Source organism: Aotus nancymaae, unplaced genomic scaffold (assembly GCF_030222135.1).
Source record: "Aotus nancymaae isolate 86718 unplaced genomic scaffold, 86718_ANA_hifiasm-v0.15.2.pri h1tg000021l, whole genome shotgun sequence".
Classification (NCBI taxonomy): domain Eukaryota; kingdom Metazoa; phylum Chordata; class Mammalia; order Primates; family Aotidae; genus Aotus; species Aotus nancymaae.
Window position 1 is genome coordinate 10677615 of NW_026988433.1, and position 26694 is coordinate 10704308.

General features: G+C 43.0%; 1 protein-coding gene across 21 annotated transcripts in view; it reads left to right on the forward strand.

Moving 5' to 3' along the window:
- The window catches only part of CLIP1 (CAP-Gly domain containing linker protein 1), a 135132-nt gene that overhangs the window by 35611 nt on the left and 72827 nt on the right, over positions 1-26694 (forward strand). For 12 of the 21 annotated variants that reach the window (XM_064379651.1, XM_064379638.1, XM_064379636.1 and 9 more), the window contains 7 exons: positions 8211-8335; positions 11346-11568; positions 15783-15980; positions 16539-16642; positions 19651-19711; positions 21313-21345; positions 24922-25026. In XM_064379651.1, coding sequence (XP_064235721.1) covers positions 8211-8335; positions 11346-11568; positions 15783-15980; positions 16539-16642; positions 19651-19711; positions 21313-21345; positions 24922-25026 — 849 coding nt within the window. The remainder of the gene's footprint in view (positions 1-8210; positions 8336-11345; positions 11569-15782; positions 15981-16538; positions 16643-19650; positions 19712-21312; positions 21346-24921; positions 25027-26694) is intronic. The other 9 variants (XM_064379646.1, XM_064379656.1, XM_064379644.1 and 6 more) reach the window with 3 other exon arrangements.

Here is a 26694-nt window from a genome sequence, read left to right on the forward strand (position 1 = left end):
TTTCCTCAGTCCTCTTACCAGTGACTTAAAACCTCAGACCTATGAGCCTGGTGACCTTGCATTTACATTGAGTGTTTCTTCATTGTTTACTTGGGGAATTCTTTTTTTTTTTTTTTAATTTTTTTTAAAGATGGGGTTTCACCAAGATGGCCAGGCTGGTCTTGAACTCCTGACCTCAGGTGATCCACCCACTTCGGCCTCCCAAATTGCCAGGATTACAGGCGTGAGCCACTGCGCCCGGCACTTAGGGAATTCTTAGGCTCTTTTGGGTAGGGGTTTGTGCTCTGGGGAAGCTATTGTTTACCTGCAATCCCTTTGCCTTGATTGATGATGGAGTAGTTAGTGGCACGATTTGCTGTTTTGTATGGTCCACAATTGAGAAGGCTCCAGATAGTCACATTATGTTAAAAGCCCCTTTTGCCTGAATCTTGAGATCTTTTCTAGCGCAATGGATTTTACTTAGTTTAATTCCTTTGCAATGAGGTTTGCTGCAGATTTGAATGATTTCTTTTTCTGATTTTAGTTGTAGGTTTTTTTAAAATCAAGATGGAGTCTTGCTCTGTCACCCAGGCTGGAGTACAGTGGCATGATCTCAGCTCACTGCAGCCTCTGCCCTGCGAGTTCAAGTGATTCTCCTGCTTCAGTCTCCCAAGTAGTGTAGCTGGCGCCCACCACCACACTTGACTAATTTTTGTGGGTTTTTTTTTTTTTTTTTTTTTGAGACAGAGTTTTGCTCTTGTTGCCCAGGCTGGAGTGCAATGGCACAATCTTGGCTCATTGCAACTTCCGCCTCCCAGGTTCAAGCGATTCTCCTGCCTCAGCCTCCCCAGTAGCTGGAATTAGAGGTACAGGCGATCTCAGCTCACTGCAACCTCTGCCTCCTGGGCTCAAGTTATTCTCCTGCCTCAGCCTCCCAAGTAGCTGGAATTACATGCATGTACCACCTTGACCAGCTAATTTTTTATTTTTAGTAGAGATGGTGTTTCTCCATGTTGGTCAGGCTGGTCTCAAATTCCCGACCTCAGGTGATCCACCCACCTCGGCCTCTCAAAGTGCTGGGATTACAGGCATGAGCCACCAAGCCTGGCCCTTACTTAGTTTTAATTTACATTTTTCTTAAGGGAATCTATGCTCATAGTTTCAAATGAATTTTTTGGTGTGTATAAGCTTATATTAAATCAGCAGTCTTATGCTCACTCTTCAAGGTAACCAAGTTAACTATCCCCCTTTCCAGTGTCTTGGTATTCTTGGGGTCCTGGATCCTGTGGAATCTCAGATGCCTTCAGAAGGGGAGATTAAATAGTTTTGAGATATAAAGTGCAAGTTAAGCGTAACTTCTTCATCTTTTAACCAAAGCATCTATTCATAATTATGCATCTTTTGTTTACCTGTTTGTTCTAGGGAGAGTTAGACTTATGAGAGGATATCTGTTATATGTCATCTGCTCTTGTCATATTTATTTTTAAGGTCATTTATTTTTTTTCACCTGTTAGAGGTTGGGAGACTCAAAATGATTTCATAAAAGGAGTAAAGTAACTGGGACCATTTATTTAGCTTAGAGAAAATATGATGGCTTTATAAAGGCTGTGTTTAACACCCTGCAATTCAATCAGTAAATATCCTGAGCGTCTTTTATGCACCAGATGTTGTTCTAGGTGTTGTAGATGTGGCAGCAACCAAGAACAACACATCTAACGGGGCTCCTCATTGCATTAAAATAAAAATTGAAACTCCTTCCTTGGACCTGCAGTGCCCCTTGTACTCTGGATCCTGGACCCTGCTTAGCCTCCTAACCTCTTGCCCTTCCTTCTCACCCTGCTTTCTCACTCTGCTCCAGCTACGCTGACCCCATTGCTGTTTCTTTTCTTTTCTTGTTTTTGAGTCGGGTTTTGCTCTGTCACCCAGGCTGGAGTGCAGTGGCACCATTTTTGCTCATTGCAGCCTCCGCCTCCTGGGCTCAGGTGATTCTTGTGCCCTAGCCTCCCGAGTAGCTGGGATTATAGGTGTGAGCCACCATGACCAGCTAATTTTTGCATTTTTAGTAGAGACAGGGTTTCACCATGTTGCCCAGGCTGGTCTCAAACTCCTGTCCTCAAATGATCCATCTGCCTCGGCCTTCTAAAGAGCTGGAATTACAGATGTGAGCCACTGTACTCAGCCCCCTTTGCTGTCTCAATCCCACCCTGACTCAGTCCCACTTTAGAATTTGTTGTTGTTTCTTCTGCTTGGGATGTTTTGTCCCAGGTGCCTTGTGGTCACTCAAGTCATGCCTCAAATTTTAACTCCTCAGGCATCCCTTTGGCCACCCCAACTAAAGACACCTTCTATAGCAGTGTTACATTACTCAAAGAAAGACACCTTCTATAGCAGTGTTACATTACTCAAAGAAAGACACCTTCTATAGCAGTGTTACATTACTCTGTTTTATTTTTTTCATAGCACTCTTCACCAGTTGAAATTATCTTTCATTTATTTACTTGCTTATTGTCTATTTCTCCCTGACCAGAATTTAACTTCTGTGAAAACATGGAAACTTTTTGTCTCATTCACTTTCACACCCTCAACATTTAGGACAGTGCCTGGCACATAGTAGGAGCTCATTAAATAGTGTTGAGAGAATCAGAGGGTTTTGAATAAAGTCGTCACTTTATACCCAAGAAGGAGAGAGTAAAGTAGGACAACCAGAGGTTGACTTAGGACCAATGAAGATTTTACCCCTCTCTGTAGGAGGGTGGCTGGAAGGTGAACTGGCCCTCCACTGGAGGTAATTATATTACTTGAGGTAATAAAAAGTTGCCAGACATGGTGGCTCACATCTGTAATCCTAGTATTTTAGGAGGTCAAGTCAGGTGGATCACTTGAGGTCAGGAGTTTGAGACCAGCCTGGCCAAGATGGTGAAACCCTGTCTCTATCAAAAATACAAAAAAATTAGCTGTGTGTGCTGTTGCATGCCGGTAGTCCTAGCTGCTTGGGAGGCTGAGGCAGGAGAATCTCTTGAACCCAGGAGGCGGAGGTTGCATTGAGTTGAGATCAAGCCACTGCACTCCAGCCTGGGTGACAGAGTGAGACTCCATCTCAAAAAAAAAAAAAAAAAAAAATTCCGGTGCTGGCTCTTTTCTGTCACAGGCAATTAAGTTTTACATGAGGCCTATGTTTGTATTTGGCAACTATCAGCTAGCCATATTTATTGTTCTTTGAGATAGTCTTTCCCAGGCTGGAGTGCAGTGGTGTGATCCTGGCTCACTGCAACCTCCACCTCTGGGGTTCAAGTGATTTCTGCCTCAGCCTCCTGAGTAGCTGGGATTACAGATGCTCCCCACCACACCTGGCTAATTTTTGTATTTTTAGTACAGACGGTTTCACCATGTTGGCCAGGCTGGTCTCAAACCCCTGACCTCAAGTGATCTACCCGCCTCAGCCTCCCAAAGTGGTAGGACTGCAGACATGAGTCACCATCACCAGCCCCCATGTTTACCTTTTAAAATAAGCTGTTTATCTGGGAATATGGTAGATAAGAAGCTGCCTTACAAGACTGCTCACAGCCTGGCACATTGGCATGTGCCTGTAGTCCCAGCTTCTCAGGAGGCTGAGGCTGGAGGATCGCTTGAGTTCAGGAGTTCTGGGATGTAGTGTGCTATGCCAATCGGGTGTCCACACTAAGTTCGGCATCAATATGGTGACCTCCTGGGAGTAGGAGACCACCAGGTTGCCTGAGGAGGGGTGAACCGGCCCAGATTGGAAACGGAGCAGGTCAAAACTCCTGTGCTGATCAGTAGTGAGATCGTGCCTGTGAATAGCCACTGCACTCCAGCCTGGGCAATGTAGCGAGACCCCGTCCCCCCCAAAAAAAAGACTGCTCACAAAATTCCTGTGAAACAACCCCTCATTACTGCTCTTTGGACATTTTATAGCTCTATGCACCAAGGCACTGAGAGATTAAATGGCTGGCTGAGAACTGGATAATGAATAGATGGGCGAATCCAGAGATAATTGTTTCTGTTTCCTGTTTGTAGACCCACTCTTTTTTATTTTTTTGTTTTTGTTTTTGTATTTTGAGACGGAGTCTTGCTCTGTTGCCAGGCTGGAGTGCAGTGGTGCAATCTTGGCTCACTGCAACCTCTACCTCCTAGGTTCAAGTTGTCCAAGTTGGAGTGCAATGACGTGATCTTGGCTCACTGCAACCTCCACCTCCTGGGTTGAAGTGATTCGCCTACCTCAGCCTCCTGAGTAGCTGGGATTATAGGTGTGCGCCACCATGCCTGGCTAATTTTTGTAGTTTTAATAGAGATGAGGTTTCACCTTGTTGGTCAGACTAGTCTCAAACTCCTGACCTTGTGATCTGCCCGCCTCGGCCTTCCAAAGTGCTGGGATTACAGGCATGAGCCACCATGCCTGGCTGACCCACTCGTTAACCCAGAATTTATCAGTGTTTTTGTTTTTTTACAAGAGCTTACAGGAAAGATATTTGTTTCTGTTCCCACAGCATTTTGTAGAAACCTCTAGATGGATTTAACACTTTTTATAGCAGTTTCTTGTCTGAATCTTCTTGTCTCTCTCCCTAAATGGCCAACGCTGTATTCTGTTTATCTTTGTTTTTCAAGGATCCAAACAATCAAGAAATATATATTGAATAAATGAATGAGAACTTAAAAATCTGAGATTTGCTAAAGCATAAAAACAGTAGCTAGGTGTTTTTTTTTTAAGTTTCTTGTTTAAATTAATTCTGTTTTCAATAGTGACTTTTACCACAGTGTTAGGAGTTATATGCCAACATTCTGAGAGTAAAGAGAATGAAGTATGCTTGTTTGTGTTTGCCATGGGAGTCTTTTAGTTTTTTGTGAGGTTTTTTATTTGTTTGTTTTTGAGACAGGGTCTCACTCTATTGTCAGGCTGGAGTGCAGTGTCATGATCACAGCTCACCTGCAGCCCGAGTAGCTGGGGTCACAGGCACATACCACCATGCCTGGCTAATTTTTAAATTTATGTAGAGACAGTGTCTCATTGTGTTGCCCGGGCCAGTCTCAAACTCCTGGCCTCAAATAATCCTCCTGCCTTGGCCTCCCAAAATGTTGGGATTACAAGTATGAGCCACTGCATGGGGCCTTGTTTTTTTGTTTCAATATTGAAAATATTTTTCTTTAATAACATAGGTATTTGTCCCTAGAACATAGATTTCTTAGATATTAATTGATAATAGAGGCTTCTCTTTATTGTAAATGCATTATTTAACACTTTTATTTACTGTAAATGCATGTACTAAACTTTTCTGTATTGTTTGGAACACATAAGAAATAAAACCTAACTTTATTAAGTTATGTTTAAATGCTTAGACACTTTTTTTTAAAATTGTAGAATGATTAAGTAGAAAAACATTTGATGATTTTAGGACTTCATGTGATTATTCTATGACTTCATGTGATTTTCTATCTCTGTAGAATAATTACTGATTTTTTACAGGGAAAGGGAAAATACGTTCTCTTTTATATGAGTCAAGAGTTCCGTGTTTGGTGCAAAAAAAAGTATAACAAAACTTTCTGTTCTAGGAACTAGTAGTCATCCATTTCAGACAAACTTTGTGATGTGACTTTTTTTCAGGATACATGTATATTACCTGCATTTAGAGAAATCGTTACCAATTTCATCCATTTCAGACAAACTTTGTGATGTGACTTTTTTTCAGGATACATGTATATTACCTGCATTTAGAGAAATCGTTACCAATTTGTTGTTTGTGGTTACTTTTTACAAAGCTGATCTAAATGAAACTTGTGGTTTGCTTGGAGAATTACTGCGTATAGCCTGTTAGATACCTCTTGGAAAAACAATTGTCATGACAGTAACTTAGACTCACCCCCAAAGAATTTAACAGATTATCTAAAGAGGTTGCATCATCTTTAACTAATGTGCTGTGCCCTGCTCACATGATGCTGGTTGGACTGCTGCTCAGAATGGTGTGGTGTGGGAGGAAGGAGAAAACTGAGGCCAACTTTATTTTCTTTTGACTCAACTGCAGTAAGGCCAATTATATGTAGGTGACTGTTTGTGTATTAGTACTGACAGGAGTACTAACAGGTCAAATGTGTCATGTCTAGAACTAGTACTCTTTTTTTTTTTTTTTTTTTTGCGACAAGGTCTGACTCTGTCACCCAGGCTGGAGTACGGTGGCACAATCTTGGCTTACTACAACCTCCACCTCCTGGGTTCACGCAATTCTCATGCCTCAGCCACCTGAGTAGCTGGGATTACAGGTGTGTGCCACCACATCCAGCTAATTTTTGTATTTTTTGTGGAGATGGAGTTTCACCATGTTGGCCAGGCTGGTCTCGAACTCCGGGCCTCAAGTGATCTGCCTGCCATGGCCTCCCAAAATTGGGATTATAGATGTGAGCCACTGTGCCCAGCCTAGGAATGATTAATTTTAATAGTTGTGAAAAGACAGAGAGCCTCACTGTAGAAAGTAGCAAGAGTCAATTATTATTAATTTTTGAAACATTGTCTTGTTCTGTTGCCCAGGCTGTAGCACAGTGCTATGATTATGGCTTACTGCAGCCTTTGGGACTTGAACAGTCCTCCCACCTCAGCCTCCCAAAGTGCTGGGATTATAGGTATGAACTACCATACTCAGCCAATTATTTTTTAAAGTACTTAAATTTTTTTTTTTTTGAGACAGAGTCTCACTCTGTCACCCAGGCTGGAGTGCAGTGACGTGATCTTGGCTCATTGCAACCTCTGCCTCCTGGGTTCAAGCGATTCTTGTGCCTCAGCCTCCTGGGACTACAGGCGTGAGCCACCACACTGGCTGATTTTTGTATTTTTAGTAGAGACGGGGTTTTACCATGTTGGCCAGGCTGCTCTCAAATTCCTGACCTCAGGTGATTTACCCTCCTCAGCCTCCCAAAGTGCTGGGAGGCGTAAGCCACCGTGCCCGGCCTATTTACTTTTTTAGTTTTTTGAGGTGGCGTCGCATTCTGTCACCCAGGCTGCAGTGCAGTGTACCATTGCGGCTCACTGCAGCCTCAAACCCCTGGGTTCAATCAATCCTCCCACCTCAGCTTCCTGAGTAGCTGGGACCACAGGCGCATACCACTATGCCTGGCTAATTTTATTTTTTTTAATTATTTGTACAGACGGGGTCTTCCTTATGTTGTCAAGGCTGGTCTTGAACTCCTGGGCTCAAGCAATCCTCCTGCCTGGGACTCCCAATGTGCTGAGATTACAGGCATGAACCACTGTGCCCAGCTGCAAGTTTGTTCTGAAGCAGGAAAATTTCTGTTAAAAAAATAAAGGTCCAAGAGTGGTGACTCACACCTGTAATCCCAACACTTTGGGAAGCTGAGGTGGGCAGATCACTTGAGCCCAGGAGTTCAAGACCAGCCTGGGCAACATGGTGAAACCCCATCTCCACAAAAAATACAAAAACATTAGCCTTTTTGGTGGTGTGTACCTATAATTTCAGCTACCCAGGAGTCCAAGGTGAGAAGATCCTCTGAGCCCAGGAGGTCAAGGTTGAAGTGAGCCATGATTGTGCCACTGCATTCTAGCCTGGACAACAGAGTGAAACCCTGTCTCAAAAAAAAAAAAAAAAAAAAAAGAGAAACGATAAAGTATTTTCTAAGAAAAGGAATAATGGGCCGGGTGCGGTGGCTCATGCCTGTAATCCCAGCACTTTGGGAGGCCGAGGTGGGCGGATTACGAGGTCAACAGATCAAGACCAACCTGGCCAATACGGTGAAACCTCATCTCTACTAAAAATACAAAAATTAGTTGGGCCTGGTGGCGGGTGCCGTAGTCCCAGCTACTTGGGAGGCTGAGGCAGGAGAATCGTTTGAACCCGGGAGGCAGAGGTTGCTGTGAGCCAAGATCTCGCCACTGCACTCCAGCCTGGTGACAGTGAGACTCCGCCTCAAAAAAAAAAGACAAAAAGAAAAGGAATAATGAGCTTGGTGAACGCCTTAATGACTACATATTAGATAGGCTATCTCATTATTGCAATGTGTTAGGCATCAAATCACTCTGGTAATGTAAGTCAGCCAGGTAAATTTCTTTGCCAGACTTCCTTCAAGAGAACTCTTAGAGTCAAAGAGAAGGTAGAGCAAAGAAGTTGCTGATGGAAATGAAGGAATATAGTACCTAGTTAATAGTGGGAACCACAAATGATTAAGGTATAGAATTATGTTCATCTCTTTATTTTAACCTTCTCTTCTTCCAGGTTGGTGGCACTAAGGCTGGTGTAGTCCGGTTTCTTGGGGAGACCGACTTTGCCAAGGGGGAATGGTGTGGTGTGGAGTTAGACGAGCCTCTTGGGAAGAACGATGGTGCTGTTGCTGGAACAAGGTTTGTTTGACATTGTGCAACATCTTGTCTCACTCTTGTATGTGACGATGCTTAAGCCAGTCTCACCAAGCACGTGTGTCATAACATGGAAAGACATGTTCGGAAGAGCGGCACTCTTATTTCCTGAGACCCATCTGCTGGTTTTTTTCCTCCACACTAGAATTGGGACTGTTCTTTTGACTGTCTCCTTAGTAATACATGTAGTGTGTCTGAGTAGATTCTGAACAAGAATTCTGTTTATTTTTCAAAATAGAAAGGAAATACTATGTTATCTGTCTGGCTTCTCTCACCGCCCACCTTTTTTTTTCTTTTTTTAGTAGAGATGGGGTTTCACCATTTTGGCCAGGCTTGTCTTGAACTCCTGACCTCAAGTGATCCACCCGCCTCAGCCTCCCAAAATGCTGGGATTACAGGAGTGAGCCACCGTGCCTGGCCTTCTCTCCCTTTTGATAGGAGTTGCTCTCTGAAAGAGTACCTGTGCATTTGGGGTGGGGGTGATGGTAGAAGTTAGTCACCTTTGTTAGTAAAAAGAACTGCAGAATGTGTCTTCATAGCTGATGAGAATTTCATGCTGCAGCCGGAGAACAGACTGGCAAGCGGATCTCTTCCCTTGTAAGGATAATCCCGTTCTTTTTTTTTTGAGACAGGGTGTCCCTCTGTCACCCGGGCTGGAGTGCAGTGGCGCCATCCCCACTCACTGCAACCTCCGCCTCCTGGGTTCAAGCAATCCTCCTACCTCAGTCTCACCAGTAGCTGGGACTACAGGCATGCGCCACCACGCCTGGCTAACTTTTGTATTTTTAGTAGAGATGGGGTGTTGCCCAGGTTGGTCTCAAGCTCCTGGATACAAGTGATCTGCCTGCCTTGGTCTCCCAAAGTGCTGGTATTACAGGTGTGAGCCTCCATGCCCAGCCTGGATAACCCTATTCTTGCCTCCCAGACACAGGATGGGAGTACGGTAATGCACACAGATGCAGGAGGAATTTCCCACTCTTCTTTTCAAAATGTTTTGAAGGCACAGGCATTGTCTATGATTCAGTATTATTAGTAGTATACAGTATATTAATGCATCACTTGTGTGGTAATTAACGTTTTACTTATAAAACATAGACAAATTGGTTATAAGCAAATTGATTATAAAGAAAAGGGCTTAATCTACCACATACAGTAATTATGACTCATGGAGATAAAGATCTCTTGGAGGCCGGGCACAGTGGCTTACGCCTATAATCCCAGCACTTTGGGAGGCTGAGGCGAGTGGATCACGAGGTCAAGAGATCGAGACCATCCTGGTCAACATGGTGAAACCCCAGCTCTACTAAAAATACAAAAATTAGCTGGGCATGGTGGCACACACCTGTAGTCCCATCTACTCGGGAGGATCAGGCAGGAGAATTGCTTGAACCCAGGAGGCGGAGGTTGCGGTGAGCCGAGATCGCGCCATTGCACTCCAGCCTGGGTAACAAGAGCGAAACTCCGTCTCAAAAAAAAAAAGATCTCTTGGAACTGCAATGATTATGAAGCCATCTTTTCTTAATATTAAAGCATTGTAATCCTTTAGAGTCATACATTGTCCATGTCTACCCAAAAATAGACGTTACTAGTTAATATTTCTCCATGTTTACTTTTTTTTCCCCCCAGTGCCATTTTCTTTTTTCTGGGTCTTCTCAATGCTATACTTGCATAGTACCTTATTTTTTTTTTTCATATTTTTATTGAAACAAACATTAAAAAATTTCAGTGAACTGGCTGGGCGTGGTGGTTCACACCTGTAATCCTAGCACTTTGGGAGGCTGAGGCAGGTAGATCATGAGGTCAGGAGATTGAGACCATCCTGGCCAACATGGTGAAACCCCATCTCTACTAAAAATACAAGAATTAATTGGGCGTAGTGGCGTGTGCCTGTAATCCCATCTACTTGGGAGGCTGAGTTAGGAGAATCACTTGAACCAGGGAGTCAGAGGTTGCAGTGAGCCGAGTTTGCTCCACTGCACTCTAGCCTGGTGACAGACTGAGACTCCTTCTCAAAAAATAAAAATAAAAAATTTTCAATGAACATTTGTATTTCTTTTTTTGACTAGTTTTTCCTGTATGTTTAATGAGCCATTTTGTATTTATATTTCTCTACAGTTGATTAAGTAGGGGTAGATTTTATTTTTATTTTATTTTTAAAAATATGTATTTTTTACTAATTTTTGTTTCAATAGGTTTTTTGGGAACAGGTAGTGTTTGGTTACATGAATAAGTTCTTTAGTGGTGATATCTGAGATGTTGATGTACCCATCACTGGAGTTTTTTATTTGTTTTGAGACAGGCTCTTGCCCTGTCACCCAGGCTGGACTACAGTGGTGTGATCTTGAGTTACTGCAGCCTCAGCTTTCCAGGCTCAAGCGATCCTTCTGCACCACTACACCTGGCTAATTTTTTGTATTTTTTGTAGAGATGGGGTCTCTCTGTATTGCCCTGTCTGGTCTTGAACTCCTGGGCTCAAGTGATCCCTTGCCTCGGTCTCCCAAAATACTGGGATTACAGGAGTGAGCCACGACATCTGACTCTTCATGTTTACTTTAATGGATCTGCCAAAGTTAGGTGCCTGTTTGATTTCTTTTCCCTTTGTTTGGCACAATTTTATTAAATGGGCTTGCTCTATTGCTAAACTCCTCTGCTGTACGTTTATCAGGTGGTGGAAATATTTATTTCCTTTATGTAGAACCTCAGCAACAGGTGAGTAATCCTGAATCTGTGTATCACCAGTGTGTGTTCTAAAACCATCACTGAGGTTGGTAGTTAGCCTACATTGTCACCAGTGTGTGTTCTAAAACCATCACTGAGGTTGTTAGTCAGCTTACATACATGTGACTGCTACATGCTGGTATATAACCCCAGCTTAGTGGTAGAATTTTCAGGAATCCAGCCACAAGTTAGGAGCTGGGAGAGCCTTTTGGTTATAGTTATTGTTTCTTGTCATTAAGTTGTTTTTTATTACTGTTCTTATTGTTGTTCTCTAAAGGTATTTTCAGTGTCAACCCAAATATGGCTTGTTTGCTCCTGTCCACAAAGTTACCAAGATTGGCTTCCCTTCCACTACACCAGCCAAAGCCAAGGCCAACGCAGTGAGGCGAGTGATGGCGACCACACCTGCCAGCCTGAAGCGAAGCCCTTCTGCCTCCTCCCTCAGCTCCATGAGCTCAGTGGCCTCCTCTGTGAGCAGCAGGCCCAGTCGGACAGGACTAGTAAGCTCCCTTTCTCATTACCTGCCTCCACTTCCCAGGCATGACTAAGGCCCGTGGGCAGTGCCCCTGCTTTGCTGCTTTGCTTGTCCTTGTGCTGAATGTTGCTTGCAGCTTGCTGTGAAAGTCCTTGCCAAGTAAGTTTTGAAAAATGTAACTCCAGCAAGAATACATCTTTTGAAATCAGAAAGCATTTTTAATAGCCCTTTTCAGATTCTAAAAAGCTTAAAAATGCATCTATGTTTGGTGAATCTGTGTAACTACTGCTTACTCTAACATAGGGGTCAAATTATTATTATTATTTTCTTTTCTTTTTGACCATTTTACTGTATTAATCTGTTTTCATAAGGGGTCAAATTATTTTCTATGAGATTATTTTAGGACAAAATGATGGGAACACTGGAGAGATCCTTTTCTTCAAGTCCATAGATCTCTCTCTCTCTCTCTCTTTTTTCTTTTGAGTCAGGGTCTCACTGTTACCTCAACATCCCAGGCTCAAGCAATCCTCCTGCCTCCGCCTCCCTGGTAGTTGGGACTGCTGGTACATATTACCATGTCTGGCTAATTGTTCTTTTTTTTTTTTTTTTTTTTTGAGACGGAGTTTCGTTCTTGTTGCACAGCCTGGAGTGCAATAGTGCAATCTAGGCTCTCCGCAACCTCCGCCTCCCAGGTTCAAGTGATTGTACTGCCTCAGCCTCCCAAGTAGCTGGGACTATAGGCATGTGCCACCATGCCTTGGCAAATTTTTTGTATTTTTAGTGGAGGTGGGGTTTCTCCATGTTGGTCAGACTGGTCTCGAACTCCCAACCTCAGATGATCTGCACGCCTTGGCCTCCCAAAGTGCTGGGATTATAGGCATGAGCCACCGCACCCAGCCTAATTTTTTTTTTCTCTTTATAGAGAGAGAGTTTCACTATGTTGCCCAGGCTGGTCTCAAATTTTTAGGCTTAAGCAATCCTCCTGCCTTGGACTTCCAAAGTGTTGGGATTACAAGTGTGAGCCCCCACTCCCAGCCTATTTTTCTCTTTGACTTCAAATAATTTTAGGAACTGAAGTGTTTTGAGAAAAGGTGTGTTTGTAGGATTTTAATATTATATTAATACAACCTAACCTACTGGAACCAGTTAGTGTGTGGAGTGTCCCTGACTTGAACCAAACGACGCTAAAGGGAACTTTTGGAGCTGGAAGAGGATACAAGGAAAGCCCTGTTTTGATTACTCTCTTCTTTTCGTCTTCTTCTCCTGGTCATTTTCCCTCTGTCCCTCTTTTTCCTGTTTAAAACAGTAAAAAATAGAATCACCAGTAATAAAATAGGCAACACCTCATTCTGTTTGTTAATGTAGTATTTTATTAGGGTCAAAAGCCCTGCCCATAAGTTTATTTCCTAAAAGTGAGACAAATACTGATTAAGTTAGAAATGGCAGCCTCAGATTCTCCTCCAGACTTGAGTTCAGGTCTCCGCTATGTGTCGGGGAAGCACAGGCCACGAGCCAGGATGGTGCGTCGTGCCATGGGGAGGAGGGTGGTTAGCCCAGGGTCTCTCGGGGCCTGCTCGTCCATTGTTGTCAGGCAGAGAAGAGACAGGCGCTGAAATCTTTACTTGGGGCTGTGCTCCTCTGCCAGCCAACTAGGCTTTCTTCCTCTGTGTTCAGGTACAATAAGCACTGCTCGGAGCATTTCCATTTGCATATGAAAAGAAAACCTGTGTCTTCAACAGAAAAATTACTTTTATGAGAAAAGCATGACAAGAACAGTGAATTGAAGAAGAACCCCAAACCCCTGAATTGAGACAAAGCTTTTTTAGATGTAGGTCAGAAACTCTGATACGTACATCTTTCCTCCTTTGCTGTTCTTCAAACAGTTCCATGGAAGGGTCTATTCTGGATTAGGAAATTTCTTGAGAATTTTTATTACCTTGTAATTGTGTCCATTTCTTTGGGAAATACCAAGTTCTCCTGGTTCCCACCAATTTCTCCTCTTAATTTTCAGACCAATTCTCATACCTCTTAGTTCACCTAATTCAGTGAAAATTGACAAAAGAGACGAGTTTCTATACTTTGCGAGACAGCTTATTTTTGTGTCTTTATGATTTCTAAGCCAAAAGTCACCATATGACAAAAATATAATGTCATTTCAATTATTTTGCTCAGAAATGTATTTCTGTTTTAGAAAAACAAAAATTGAAAAAAAAAAATTTTTTTTTTTTGAGACAGATTCTCCTACTGTCACCCAGGCTGTAGTGCAGTGGCGTGATCTTGGTTCACTGCAATCTCTGCCTCCTTGGTTCAAGCAATTCTTCTGCCTCAGCCTCCCAAGTAGCTGGGACTACAGGCGTGCGCCACCATGCCCAGCTAATTTTGTTTTATTTTTGTTAGAGACGGGGTTTCACCATGTTGGCCAGGATGGTCTCGATCTCCTGACCTTGTGATCCACCCTCATTGGCCTCCCAAAGTGCTGGGATTACAGGGGTGAGCCACTGCACCTGGTCGAAAAAATAAAATGTTTCTTTTTTTTTTTTTTTTGAGACTGAGTTTCACTCTGTCGCCCAGGCTGGAGTGCAGTGGTGTGACCTCAGCTCATGGCAACCTCTGCCTCCCAGGTTCAAGTGATTCTCCTGCCTCAGCCTCCCAAGTAGCTGGGATTACAGGCACCTGCCACCACACCCAGCTAATTTTTTTTGTATTTTTAGTAGAGATGGGGTTTCACCATGTTGGCCAGGCTGGTCTTGAACTCCTGGCCTCAAGCGATCCACCTACCTTGGCCTCCCAAAGTGCTGGGATTACAGGCGTGAGCCACTGTGCCCAGCCCATTCTTTGTTTTTATTTTTTATTTTTTTGAGATGAGTCTCGCTGTTGGCCAGGCTGGAGTGCAGTGATGTGATCTCAGCTCACTGCAACCTCTGCCTCCTGGGTTCAAGCGATTCTCCTTCCTCAGCCTCCTTAGTAGTTGTGATTACAGGCATGCTCCACCATGCCTAGCTAATTTTTGTATTTTTAGTATAATCTGAGTTTCACCATGTTGTCCAGTCCAGTCTCGAACACCTGACTTCAGGTGATCCACCCACATTGGCCTCCCAAAGTCCTGGGATTACAGGTGTGAGCCACCACACCTGGCCAATTCATTCTTTAACCACAGTGACTTAGTGTTTCCATGTCCACCGCTGTTGGGCTCTATACATCTAGTCAAGCCTTGGAATCTTATTTCTCATCACCAACCTCGTTTCTTGTGCATATTGATTTTTGCATAGTACTTTCTTTCTTGTCATGGCAATAGCCAAAACCCAGCTTTGAAAGACATGATGTTATTGAAAGGACAATCTAATGATGAGACCGAATTGCCTCGAACTAGTAGTTTGCATGGTGTCCTGCAGATGTCGCTGTGTTTCTCTTGAAAATTTAAAACCTCTTACAGTGCACTGGTGAGTTTGTCCCTCATGCTGGGGCATCTCTGCACATGGTTTGGGAACCACACGTTTAATGAATTCAGGAAGAACTATTAGCAAGAGAAGGTATAATTTAGCTATATAATGAAATTGGAAGGTAAGGGTCAAATGGTTAAAAAAGACAACAGGAGTTTCCTCCCAGTATGTTTAAGTAATTTCAAGAACTTTGACTAAATGAAACAGCAAAGGGCAATTTGGGTTTGATTGGATTCTTTTGTAGCTCTGAAGTTGCCCAGTTGTTAATTGAAGAAAGATCCTAGCTGTACATCTGCATCCTGTGCGTCTTGCAGCAAGGTCCTAGGGAAACTGATGAAGAGAAGAGCTTTCAGGCAACAGCTGCAGCTTGGGAGGCTGAGGCAGGAGAATCACCTGAACCCAGGAGGTGGAGGTTGCAGTGAGCTGAGATCGCACCACTGCACTCCAGCTACTTTTTGTATTTTTAGTAGAGTTGGGGTCTTAACCATGTTGGCCAGGTCTCAAACTTTTGGCCTCAAGTGAGCCACCTGCCTCAGCCTCCTGAAGTGCTAGGATTACAAGTGTGAGCCACCACACCCAGCTGATGTGTTCTCTTTACACTGGTGTATTCTTTGTGAGATTTATAGACAGAAGGCACATGCTGTCTTGTGTTTTTGAGGAAGCCTTACCTAATCCTGGCCAGCCTGCTCTGGAGCAGTGCCCTTGCTTTGCCAAGCACATGCCCGTCATGCATGCATCACACCTCCCTCGCATTCCTGACAGCATCATCGCCCTTCACTTCTCTAACTTTCCTTTGCAGTTGACTGAAACCTCCTCCCGTTATGCCAGGAAGATCTCCGGTACCACTGCCCTCCAGGAGGCCCTGAAGGAGAAGCAGCAGCACATTGAGCAGCTGCTGGCGGAACGGGATCTGGAGAGGGCGGAGGTGGCCAAGGCCACAAGCCACGTTGGGGAGATAGAGCAGGAGCTAGCTCTGGCCCGGGATGGACATGACCAGGTGAAGTCTGACCTTGTTGTGGAGATGATGATAATTTCTAAATCCACTGAGGAGAGCGAGAAGCATGCCTGGTGCTTGGCACCGAGGAGCTAGCCTTGAGAGCACTGGAAATGGGTGTACATTTCTTTGCTGTGCTTGTTTGAAAGCTACGACCTGGGGTGCCAGTTTCTACGATCACAGAGATGAAGTTTTCTTCTTGATTCTACTTTAGTGTCTGGTCTTTGTGTCTTTTGGCCTGTGTTAGTCCAGCTTGGTTACTAGGACCTTACCAATGATTACAGCTGCTGTTTGTGGATTACTCTTAATATGTGTTTCAGTCTCAAAAAAGATGAGAGTTATTTTAACACTGTCTTTTATTGCTTTAATGGTGTGGTTTTTCATCATCTATCTTCCAGGAAAGCTGTCAAGAATAACCTATTAAAATAGAGAAAGCATATTAACATAAGGTTTTAGAGTAACACCCACCCACTGTGGTAACCCAGAGCTCTTTGGGGAAGTATCTTTGGTCTGTATCTGGGTCAAAAATAGCCCATTAACTGACATCCTTGCCTTCCCCAGCATGTCCTGGAATTGGAAGCCAAAATGGACCAGCTGAGAACAATGGTGGAAGCTGCTGACAGGGAGAAGGTGGAGCTTCTCAACCAGCTGGAAGAGGAGAAAAGGTGACCTCAGAGACTGTTTCCTGGCGGAAGTGTGCCTTTTTTTTTTTTTTTTTGAGATGGAATCTATCTCTGTTGCCAAGGCTACAGTGCAGTGGTGCGATCTCAGCTCACTGCAACCTCTGCCTCCCAGGTTCAAGCGATTCTCCTGCCTTAGCTTCCCAAGTAGTGGGATTACAGGCACACACCACCATGCCCAGCTAATTTTTTTGTACTTTAGTAGAGATGGGGTTTCAATGTGTTGCCCAGGCTGGTCTCGAACTCCTGAGCTCAGGCAATCTACAATCTGCCCGCCTCAGCCTCCCAAAGTGCTGGGATTACAGGCATGAGCCACTGCACCCAGTGGCCTTTTCCTTTTAAATGATCTTAGAAGACACTTTCCTATTAATAACCATGTTGCTATCAACCCTTAGAACCAAAGGAATGACTATGTATCCAGCAGACATTGAACTCTGCCATACCGTGTGAAGAGGGTCTGCTTTGATGCAACTTTTTAAAAGAAGTTTGGAATCATTTAGACATGGCCTGATTGTGGGGGCATGGTGACTCCAAGCCTGTAATCCCAGCACTTTTGGAGGCTGAGGCAGGTGGATCATGAGGTCAGTAGTTCAAGACCAGCCTGGCTAAGATGATGAAACCCAATCTCTACTAAAAAAAAAAAAAAAGAAAAAATACAAAAATTGGCCAGGTGTGGTGGTGGGCACCTGTAATCCCATCTGCTCAGGAGGCTGAGGCAGGAGAATCACTTGAACCCAGGAGGCAGAGGTTGCAGTGAGCCGAGATCACGCCACTGCACTCCAGACTGTGTGACAGCGAGACTCTGTCTTTAAAAAAAAAAAAAAAGACAAGACCTGGTTAATGTAACATATTTCTTGAGCCATGATGCATTCCAAACATCCTCTTGAGGGTAGCCTTTATCAGAATTGTGGTGGTCATTCCCAACCAGTTTTCACCTGGAACTGATTTCCTGGTTTTCTAGGTTCAAGTTACCTAGTGTTTATGAATTGTATTACGTCTGGTGAGTGACATAAGGTTCCTGTACTTGAGAAATTCAGTACCTTATTAGGAAAACAGAATTCTCACCTGTGAAACAATGAAATTACAGGGGTCCATATAAAATAAAATGTTAAATGGTGTGAGACGGAGACTTAAGTTTGGTTCATATAAAGGGAACTTTCAGTCTGGGCATGGCAATTCACACCTGTAGTCCCAGCCTTTTGGGAGGCTGAGGCAGGCGGATTGCTTTGAGTCCAGGAGTTTGAGACCAGCCTGGGTAACATGGCAAAACCCTGTCTCTACTAAAAAGAAAAACAAAAAAAGAAAAATTAGCCAGACCTGGTGGCACATGCCTATAGTCCCAGCTACTCAGGAGGCTGAGGTGGAAGAATCACCTGAGCCCAGGAGATCAAGGCTACAGTGAGCCGAGATTGCACCACTGCACTTCAGCTGGGCAACCATAGTAAGACCCTGTCTCAGAAACAAAGGAACTTTCTTGAGCCCATGAACAGACACAGTCTCTGAAAAAAATGTCTTCATGGAAATCATTTGAACATCCCTGGGTTATGGGAAATTTGTCTCTGTTGGATTTAATGCCATCTTCTGTCATTTCTGATAACAGTGACTTAATTCAGTAATAATTTAATGTTGCTGTGTGCTTATGCCAGTCATAAGCAATGTTGTAGTCAGGGGTCACAGTGAGGGTACACTACCATCACTTACTTTCTCACTGGAGAGAGAAACACTATACTTAGGAAATTCTCTTCATATTTAAAAAATGGCTACAAGTAAACAGGAGACGGTGATAGACCTTCTAGGCCCTTCTGAATTCCACGGCACCAGTTCTATTTGCTTCTGTTCTTTTGTCAAAAAATTTATGGCTGGCTGCGGTGGCTCATGCCTGTAATCCCAGCACTTTGGGAGGCCAAAGTGGGTGGATCACTTGAGGTCAGAAGTTCGAGACCAACCTGGCCAACATGGTAAAACCTCGTCTCTACTAAAAATACAAAAAGTAGCTAGGCCCGTGGTACATGCCTGTAATCCCAGCTACTTGGGAGGCTGAGGCAGGAGAATCACTTGAACCCAGGAGACAGAGGTTGCAGTGAGCTGAAATTGCGCCACTGCACTCCAGCCTGGGTGACAGAGCGAGACTCCATCTAAAAAGAAAAAAAATTACTATCTTTTGAAACAGGGTCTCACTCTGTTAGTCAGGCTGAAGTGCAGTGGTGTGATCATGGCTCACTGAAGCCTTGACGTCCCTGACTCAAGTGATCTTCCTACCCTAACCTCTCAAATAGCTAGGACTACAGGCATATGCCATCATGCCTGGCTAATCTTTGTATTTTTGTAGAGATGGGGTTTTGCCATATTGCTGAGGCTGGTCTCAAACTGAGCTCAGGCAATCTGCCCATCTTAGCTTCTCAAAGTGCTGGAATTACAGGTTTTTTGTTTTTTTTTTTCTTTTTCGAGACAAGGTCTCACTCAGTTGCCCAGCCTGGACTACGGTGATACAATCATAACTCACTGCAGCCTTGACTGCCGGGGCTCAAGAGATCTTCCCACCTCAGTTTCCCAAGCAGTTGAGATCACAGGTGCATTCTACCACACCTGGCTAATTTTTTAATATTTTGGTAGAGATGAGGTTTTGTCATGTTGCTTAAGCTACTCTCAAACTCCTGGTCTTAAGCAGTTCTCCCACCTTGGACTCCCAAGGTACAAAGATGCATTTTTAAACTTGCTATGTCTCTAAGGCATTTCTTGCTGCTGTCTGCTTGAATTCACCAGAGTAGTGATTATAGATTTTATTTTTTTTAATACAAGGACTGGGTCTCACTATGTTGCCCCAGCAGGTCTTGAACTTCTGGCCTCAAGCGATCCTCCTACCTCTGCCTCCCAAATTGCTGGGATTACAGGAGTGAGCTACCATACCCAACGTCATTTTCGTTTTTGTTTTTTTTTTTAAGGCAGAGTGTTACTTACTTTCTTAAGTGTTTTGTTTGGGTTTTATTCCACAGGAAGGTTGAGGACCTTCAGTTCCGGGTTGAAGAAGAATCAATTACCAAAGGTGATCTTGAGGTAAAATCCCTCCAGCTCTCTTAAAACTTTTATGGGTATCAGTATTCAGAAACATGGGTGAAATAATGTGCCAACTGAAATGAGTGGCCAGAACAGTGAGCTGAGGAAGTGGCAGGGGAAACCCTGGCCTCTCTGACCATGCTGGGTTCTGGAGGGTGGCTTTGTGGTAACGGCGCTGGTCCTTGAGCCTGTGATTGTGTGTCCCACTTCCTATGGCAGAGTGAAACTTGCACTACTCTTTTCTCATGCTTCAAAATTCAAAACCATGAACTGACATCGTCATAAATCTGGCAGTGTGTCCTTAACTTAAAGCAGTCCTGAAGTGAGACTTACTTATGTTCCTCTGATGATTAGAAAAGGCATTTTAAATTTGTCATAGTAGTCCATAACAGACCGGGCACAGTGGCTCACACCTGTAATCCCAGCACTTTGGGAGGCCAAGGTGGGTGGATCACCCGAGGTCAGGAGTTCGAAACCAGCCTGGCTAACATGGTGAGAACCTGACTCTACTAAAAATATAAAATTAGCCGAGCCTGGTGGCAGGTGCCTGTAATCCCAGCTACTCAGGAGGTGGAGGCAGAAGAATTGCTTGAACTCGGGAGGTGGAGGTTGCAGTGAGCTGAGATCACGCCACTGAACTCCAGCCTAGGGGACAGAGCGAGCCTTCGTCTCAAAAAGAAAAAAAATAGTTCATAAAAAAGCTTTTTGCTTTATCTCAACTTTGCTTTTTCAGTTGCAGGATAAATCCTTTTATAAACATATAAATGGAATATATATTCTAATTGTTGATTTTTTTAAAAAAAGTAATTAGCAGAGCAAAAACTAAGAACACTTTATATTTCAGCTTCCTTTACTTCCATGACATTTGTAGAATTCATGGATTTTCCTTTAGTGTCAGGTTTCTCATCCCTTCTTAACAATTTATTCATATTAGTTTTAAGACACTAGAATTAAATGATTTTGATGGTTTTAAGCCATTGCTAGATATATGACAAATGTAAATCATTCAGTTTTTCAAATTTTCCAGATTTTTGGTTCTTTAGTCTACAATATTTTAGTAAAAATTGCACGTAACTATGCGTTTCCCAAATACTCAGTTTTACTACAATTTTAGAGTCTGTTGGCTGCCCACACCATGCTTAAATTTGAGAGGCACTTCCAAACAGCAACTCTGATTGCTGTGGAAATAAATGTATCTTTACAGTTAACCAAGAGCAAGGGGAACATTTTCTGGGTTCTAGTTGTATGGGGCCCAGAATTTAACGATTCATTAACAGTTTAATAGGTATCTTCTTCACTCATTTCATATACAGCCACATTTCTTTAGTCGACTTTTGTGTTGTTCTCATCCATTTAAAAACACCCCAAAGTCTCATTAGAAGTTTCATATCATCATCTAATTCATATAAAATATAGCTTATGGTGTCTTGGGGAGGGTCCAGTTAAAATAATTTACATCAGCTCTAGGCTTGTATAGTTTGTCTGATAAACTTACTTGAAATTAATCAAATAAAGTTATCTTGAAACCCTAACACATATTGAAAATTTAGTAGAATCTCTTTTTTGTTGTTGTTTAATTTATTTTATTTTTTTGCTGATAGCAAAAGAGCCAGATTTCTGAAGATCCTGAGAATGTAAGAGGGCACTTAACTGTGTGGATATTTCCCTTGTTAACAAAGATTGATCACAGATTAAAATGCTTATTGATAATACTCAAACACTAACTCCGTAATCTGACCTTGGGACATTGACCTTAATATTTCTGTGCATGTGGCTTTCAAAGCAGTTACATTTATATCCTGAAGAAATTGTATGTAATGACTAAGCTCTGCAAATTCATGTGTTTAATGAATAGGCCAATGTTTGCTTTATAAATAATTTTGCCAGAAAAGGAGGAGACCTTTTTGTCTGGAGACCTGGCCTTCTTCACCTAATTCATAATGTGTTCTAATTTTAGTGGCATTATTCCAAAAAAGATGATATCTGACGGGAGCATAAAACATTCTAGATGTAAAGTTGTGGGAATTCTGGGGAAGTTTCCAAGGTGTCTAATTTTGCTTCCCATGAGAAGAAAGGGATTGTGAGGCTGGTGGCTGTCCCAGAGCTGACTGGCTGCCTTTTCAGTGTGCCCCCCACCACTGACCAGTGCCTGCCAGTGCAGCTGATGAGACATTCAAACTTCCTTTTGTTTCTACAGTATTTTCCTTAGTTGTGAACCTAGAGGCAAGCATTTGTCAGTGAAGACACAGTGTGTTTTAAATTGTTATTACTGAAGTGAGAGTTTTCTAGCTGTAGCATTACTAGGTATGCAGGTGTTTTACTTTTCTTCCTCTAAGTCCATACACCCAGTACAAGTCCTTGCCATGTTGTCTCCAGAGCATTGCTTCCTGGTGTACCCTGCCAGCTGTGCTGCTGGTTGTAAAGAACATGGAAATGTTTTGCTTTGATTTTCTGCCACATAAGAAGGAATTTAAAGAATGACATTACTTCCTACCACCTCTTGGCAGCTGAAATAAACAACTCAAGACTAAACTTTTGGCCGGGTGCTGTGGCTTATACCTATAATCCCAGCACTTTGGGAGACTGAGGCTGGCAGATCACCTAAGGTCAGGAGTTTGAGACCAGCCTGGCCAACATGGTAAAACCCATCTCTACTAAAAATATAAAAATTAGCCAGGCATGGTGGCGCACACCTGGAATCCCAGCTACTAGGGAGGCTGAGGCAGGAAAATCTCTTGAACCCAAGAGGCAGAGGTTGCAGTGAGCAGAGATCACGCCATTGCACACCAGCCTGGGCAACAAGAGCAAAACTTTGTCTCAAAAAAACAAACAAACAAAAAAACTTGAACTTTCTGAAAGGTTTTTGTTCTGAAGGGTTCCTTTTTGTGAAGCTACTTCAGTGATCTGGGTCTCTTCTCTCCTTCCGAAACAGGCTCCCGCTGCCCTCGGTGTCAGTCTGCATGGGATTCCCCCCCACCGCCTCTCTTGTGCGCTTCTCACAAAGCCTTTGCTTTCCTTCTCAATCCCCTGTCCCAGGACTTTCCTCTTGGGATACTCTGTGTCTTATTCTAAGAAAGGAATGATTTTTACAAGGAGGGTTGTACTGTTCAGTGTCACATTTTTACTGTGTGCTGCGACATGGAAGTGGATCACTAGTTCCCTCGTGGCTGATTGACCACCTAAGGTCAGGAGTTCAATACCAGCCTGGCCAACATGGTGAAACCCTGCCTCTACTAAAATATAAAAATTAGCTGGGTGAAGTAGTGCTCGCCTGTAATCCCAGCTACTAGGGAGGTTGAGGCACTGTAGAACCCTAGAATGTGTATATAGACCCATCAGTAAGGAGGTGTTGGCCACGCTCATCTGGAAGATCTCTGAATGGGGAGGAGATCACATAAAATGTATGTTTGCTTTTTATCTGGAAATAGTGACCTTTTACCCAGAGGACACTTAACTGTGTCAAGAGAATAAAGGTTCTAGTGCCTTTTCTTTTTCCTACTACTGTATTTTGGATTTCAGTTCTTGAGGCTGTGACCTCAATTATGTAGATCAGGATTAGATTCTTTTGTTATAAAAGCAGGAATATTGAACAGTGTCCATCCAAGGCACATACGGACCAAGGGGACTATCCAGACAGTTAGGGCTTGAATTATATTCCATTATTTTGTGGAGTATACAGAGTTGAAGCAGGTGATGAATTGAAAAAACAAATTTTTGTTCACCTTTTAAATATCCCATGATGGTCCATTGATACCTGGTTTACAAGCAAAGTGACCTCTTGAATGAACTGAGGTCCCTGAGTCCCACTGGAATGAGTGAAGATATTTGTAACCTTCACTTTAACATTCCTCCTCTACTGAAGCTCTGCACCACTTTGTGTCACTTTGTTTAGAGTCTGTTGTCATTTTTTCATTGCCTGTTAATTGTCCAGATTGATACATCAGTTAGAACCACAAATTATTTAAATTACTGCAAGTAAATGACAGCTGCTGAGAGCAGCCCTGCGGGTGGGGACCTTGTCAGTTGCTTATTCTGATAATGGGTAACCTCTTGTGTAGGAGAGATGGGGGTGGGAAGAGATACATTCGGACCCAGATTATTTCAAATTGATTAAGATTCTGCTGCACTTAAACCTGTTGGAGATTATCCTCTGTGTTCCCCATCAGGCTACATCCAAGTGCCTGACAGTGGGGAGAGCAGAATATCTGAGTTCACAGAGGTTTTAAATCACATTACTAACTCACCAGCTGTTTTTGCATGAGTTCAAACTCATGCCTTTGGGTTGAGTCGCCATTTTACGTGTGAGTAATAAAAACAACTTCATCTTAAGGTAAAAATAATAAACCCCTTACCAGTTTGAGCTAAACTTTCCTCCTGCCCTGAGCCTCTTAACTGGCCTGCTTCAGAGATGAAGACAATAGAGGATAATTATTACTAAATTTTCTCTTTGTAATTATGGTTCCTTTTTTTCCCCTCCCTGGAGCCAAGTAGCCTTTGGGAAATCCACTGCTGGAAGGAAACTTACTTTCCCTGTCATAATAGGAATGTTGCTGAGGATCTAACTCAGACCCTTCTCACCCATTTCTGCAGAGGCTGCTAGCGTGATTTCCTTAGCTCTAGTTTCCAGATTCCTTCTTTTGGGGTTACTATTTGACCTTTATTTACGTCAGTTTATATGCTAGCGTGCACGGATCTGCTCTAAGGACCTATTGAACACTTTAAAATTTATGACATTATCTTTGCCATATTTAGATGATAGTGATGATCATTCTGAGGGTCAATATACCTTTTAAAGTTATCGAGTCAGTTACATACACATTAATGTCAAGTAGCCTTTGTGGGGTAGAGGGAAAATGATAGTTTAGAGGGAGGGATATTAACTATTCTAATTGGTGCTGATAAACTTCACTTATCAATATTACTTATATTTGGCTGCATGCCTCTGACACTTCATCTGGCGTCATGTGTTTCCATTTTTTCTTTCTGAACAGACTAGCCCATGCCCCCTGCCCACCAGCATCCTTTGTCCATGGTATTCATCCTCACTGCCCACCTCATCTCACCTCCACCTCTTCCCTTCTCCATTTCCCTTTGTTCATCCTTTGGCAGAAGGTACTGGTGGCTCAGCCTGCATGCCGCTCTCTCTCCTCTCGTGCTGGCATGTCATGGTGGCACTGTTGTGTTCTCTTCCTCTTCCTTTTTACTAACAGACGCAGACCAAACTGGAGCATGCCCGCATTAAGGAGCTTGAACAGAGCCTGCTCTTTGAAAAGACCAAAGCTGACAAACTCCAGAGGGAGTTAGAAGACACTAGGGTAATGCTTTTCACTATTTAATGAAGCAGACCCATGCATGTGAATGGTGGACGCCTCAGGTGACATGCTTTATAGTGGCCTGAGCCTTGACCCAGTGGTTCAACCTGAGTTTGGTCTTGGTACTGTTCAGGTGTTTGTGAGATGAGACTGATGAGTAGGAACAGGTGTTTTATATTTAGTCTTTTGTCAAAAGTAAAGACTGGTTCCTTTGGTAACCCAACCAAATCAATATCAGAAACTTTACAACTGAATAAACAAATGGGTATAACTGTATTTGAAGTTGTTTATATTAATACCATGAAACACATTTCTCCAGCTGGCCACAAGCAGTCAATTGTCCTCTTGTTCTCATATTTCTAGTTATTAGGCTTTCTAAATAATTTTTTGTTATTGTTGTTTTACTTTAGCTATTTTCCTGCCTTCTTCCCTGGTCTCACGGGAGAAGGAAATGGAAACATGGGCTCTGTTTAGTGAGAGTTAAGGACTTTCACCCCAGTTACCTTTTTATTTTGGAAGACTGATCTCTGCATCTCCCTGCTTTCTGTCACTCAGGGGATTGAAACCTCAGTGAATGCCAGACTCAGTGGCTCATGCCTCTAATCCCACCACTTTGGGAGGCTGAGGCAGGTGGATCACTTGAGGTCAGGAGTTTGAGACCAGCCTGGCCAATATGGTAAAACCCTATCTCTACTGAAAATACAAAAATTAGCTGGGCCTGGTGGTATGTGCCTGTAATCTCAGCTACATGGGAGGCTGAGGCAGGAGGATCGCTTGAACCTGGGAAGCAGAGGTTACAGTGAGCTGAGATTACTCCATTGTACTCCAGCCTGGGTGACAGAGTGAGACTCCATCTCAAAAAAACAAAAACAAAAAACAAAAAAAAAACCTCAGTTGTCAGGAGAAATGTATGTTGGGAACAGAATGGCTTCTTCCTGCCCCCAGCTCATTGTGCTTGGCCCTTGGAGCCAGGACATTAGTCATGTTTTAGTTTATATATTAAAGCACCTATATAGTGCGAACTTCATGCCAGACATTATTGTGTCTTTACAAGTATTCAGTCTCAACACAACCCTAGGAGGTAGGGAGTATTAGTGTCCCCATTTTACAGACAAGAAAACTGAGGCACAGGGAAGTTAAGTAACTTGCCTAAGATAAAACAGCAAATAGTAATAGTGGAGGGAGGATTTGCATCAAGGTCATTTGGCCCTAGAGCGTGTGCTCTTAAAGACCACAAGATGGAGTCTGTCTGTTATGGAAGTTGTTTTGTGTTTAAAGATTAAGAAATAGTCAGTTACATATAAGATATATATTCACATACCCTTTTAAATCATGAATTTGTCTGTCAGTGACTAAATTGGCCAGATCCTTAACTTCAGAATTTAAAAAATTACTCCATCTTTAATCAAATTTGCTATGCTGATTTTTTTTTTAATTTTCTAGTGTTTGTAGAAATTTCTTATGTTGAGAATTCATTGACTAATCTAAAAATCTAGACAATTTTTCTTTTCTAAATCATACGTTTTTATTTCTTAAGAAGAAGGAACATGTTCTGTTGGCCCCTGAACTAAAGATTTCTCCTATGTATTTGGCAAGAAAACAACAACAACAAAAAAAGTGGGCCAGGCACAGTGTCTCATGCCTGTATTCCCAGCACTTTGGGAGGCTGAG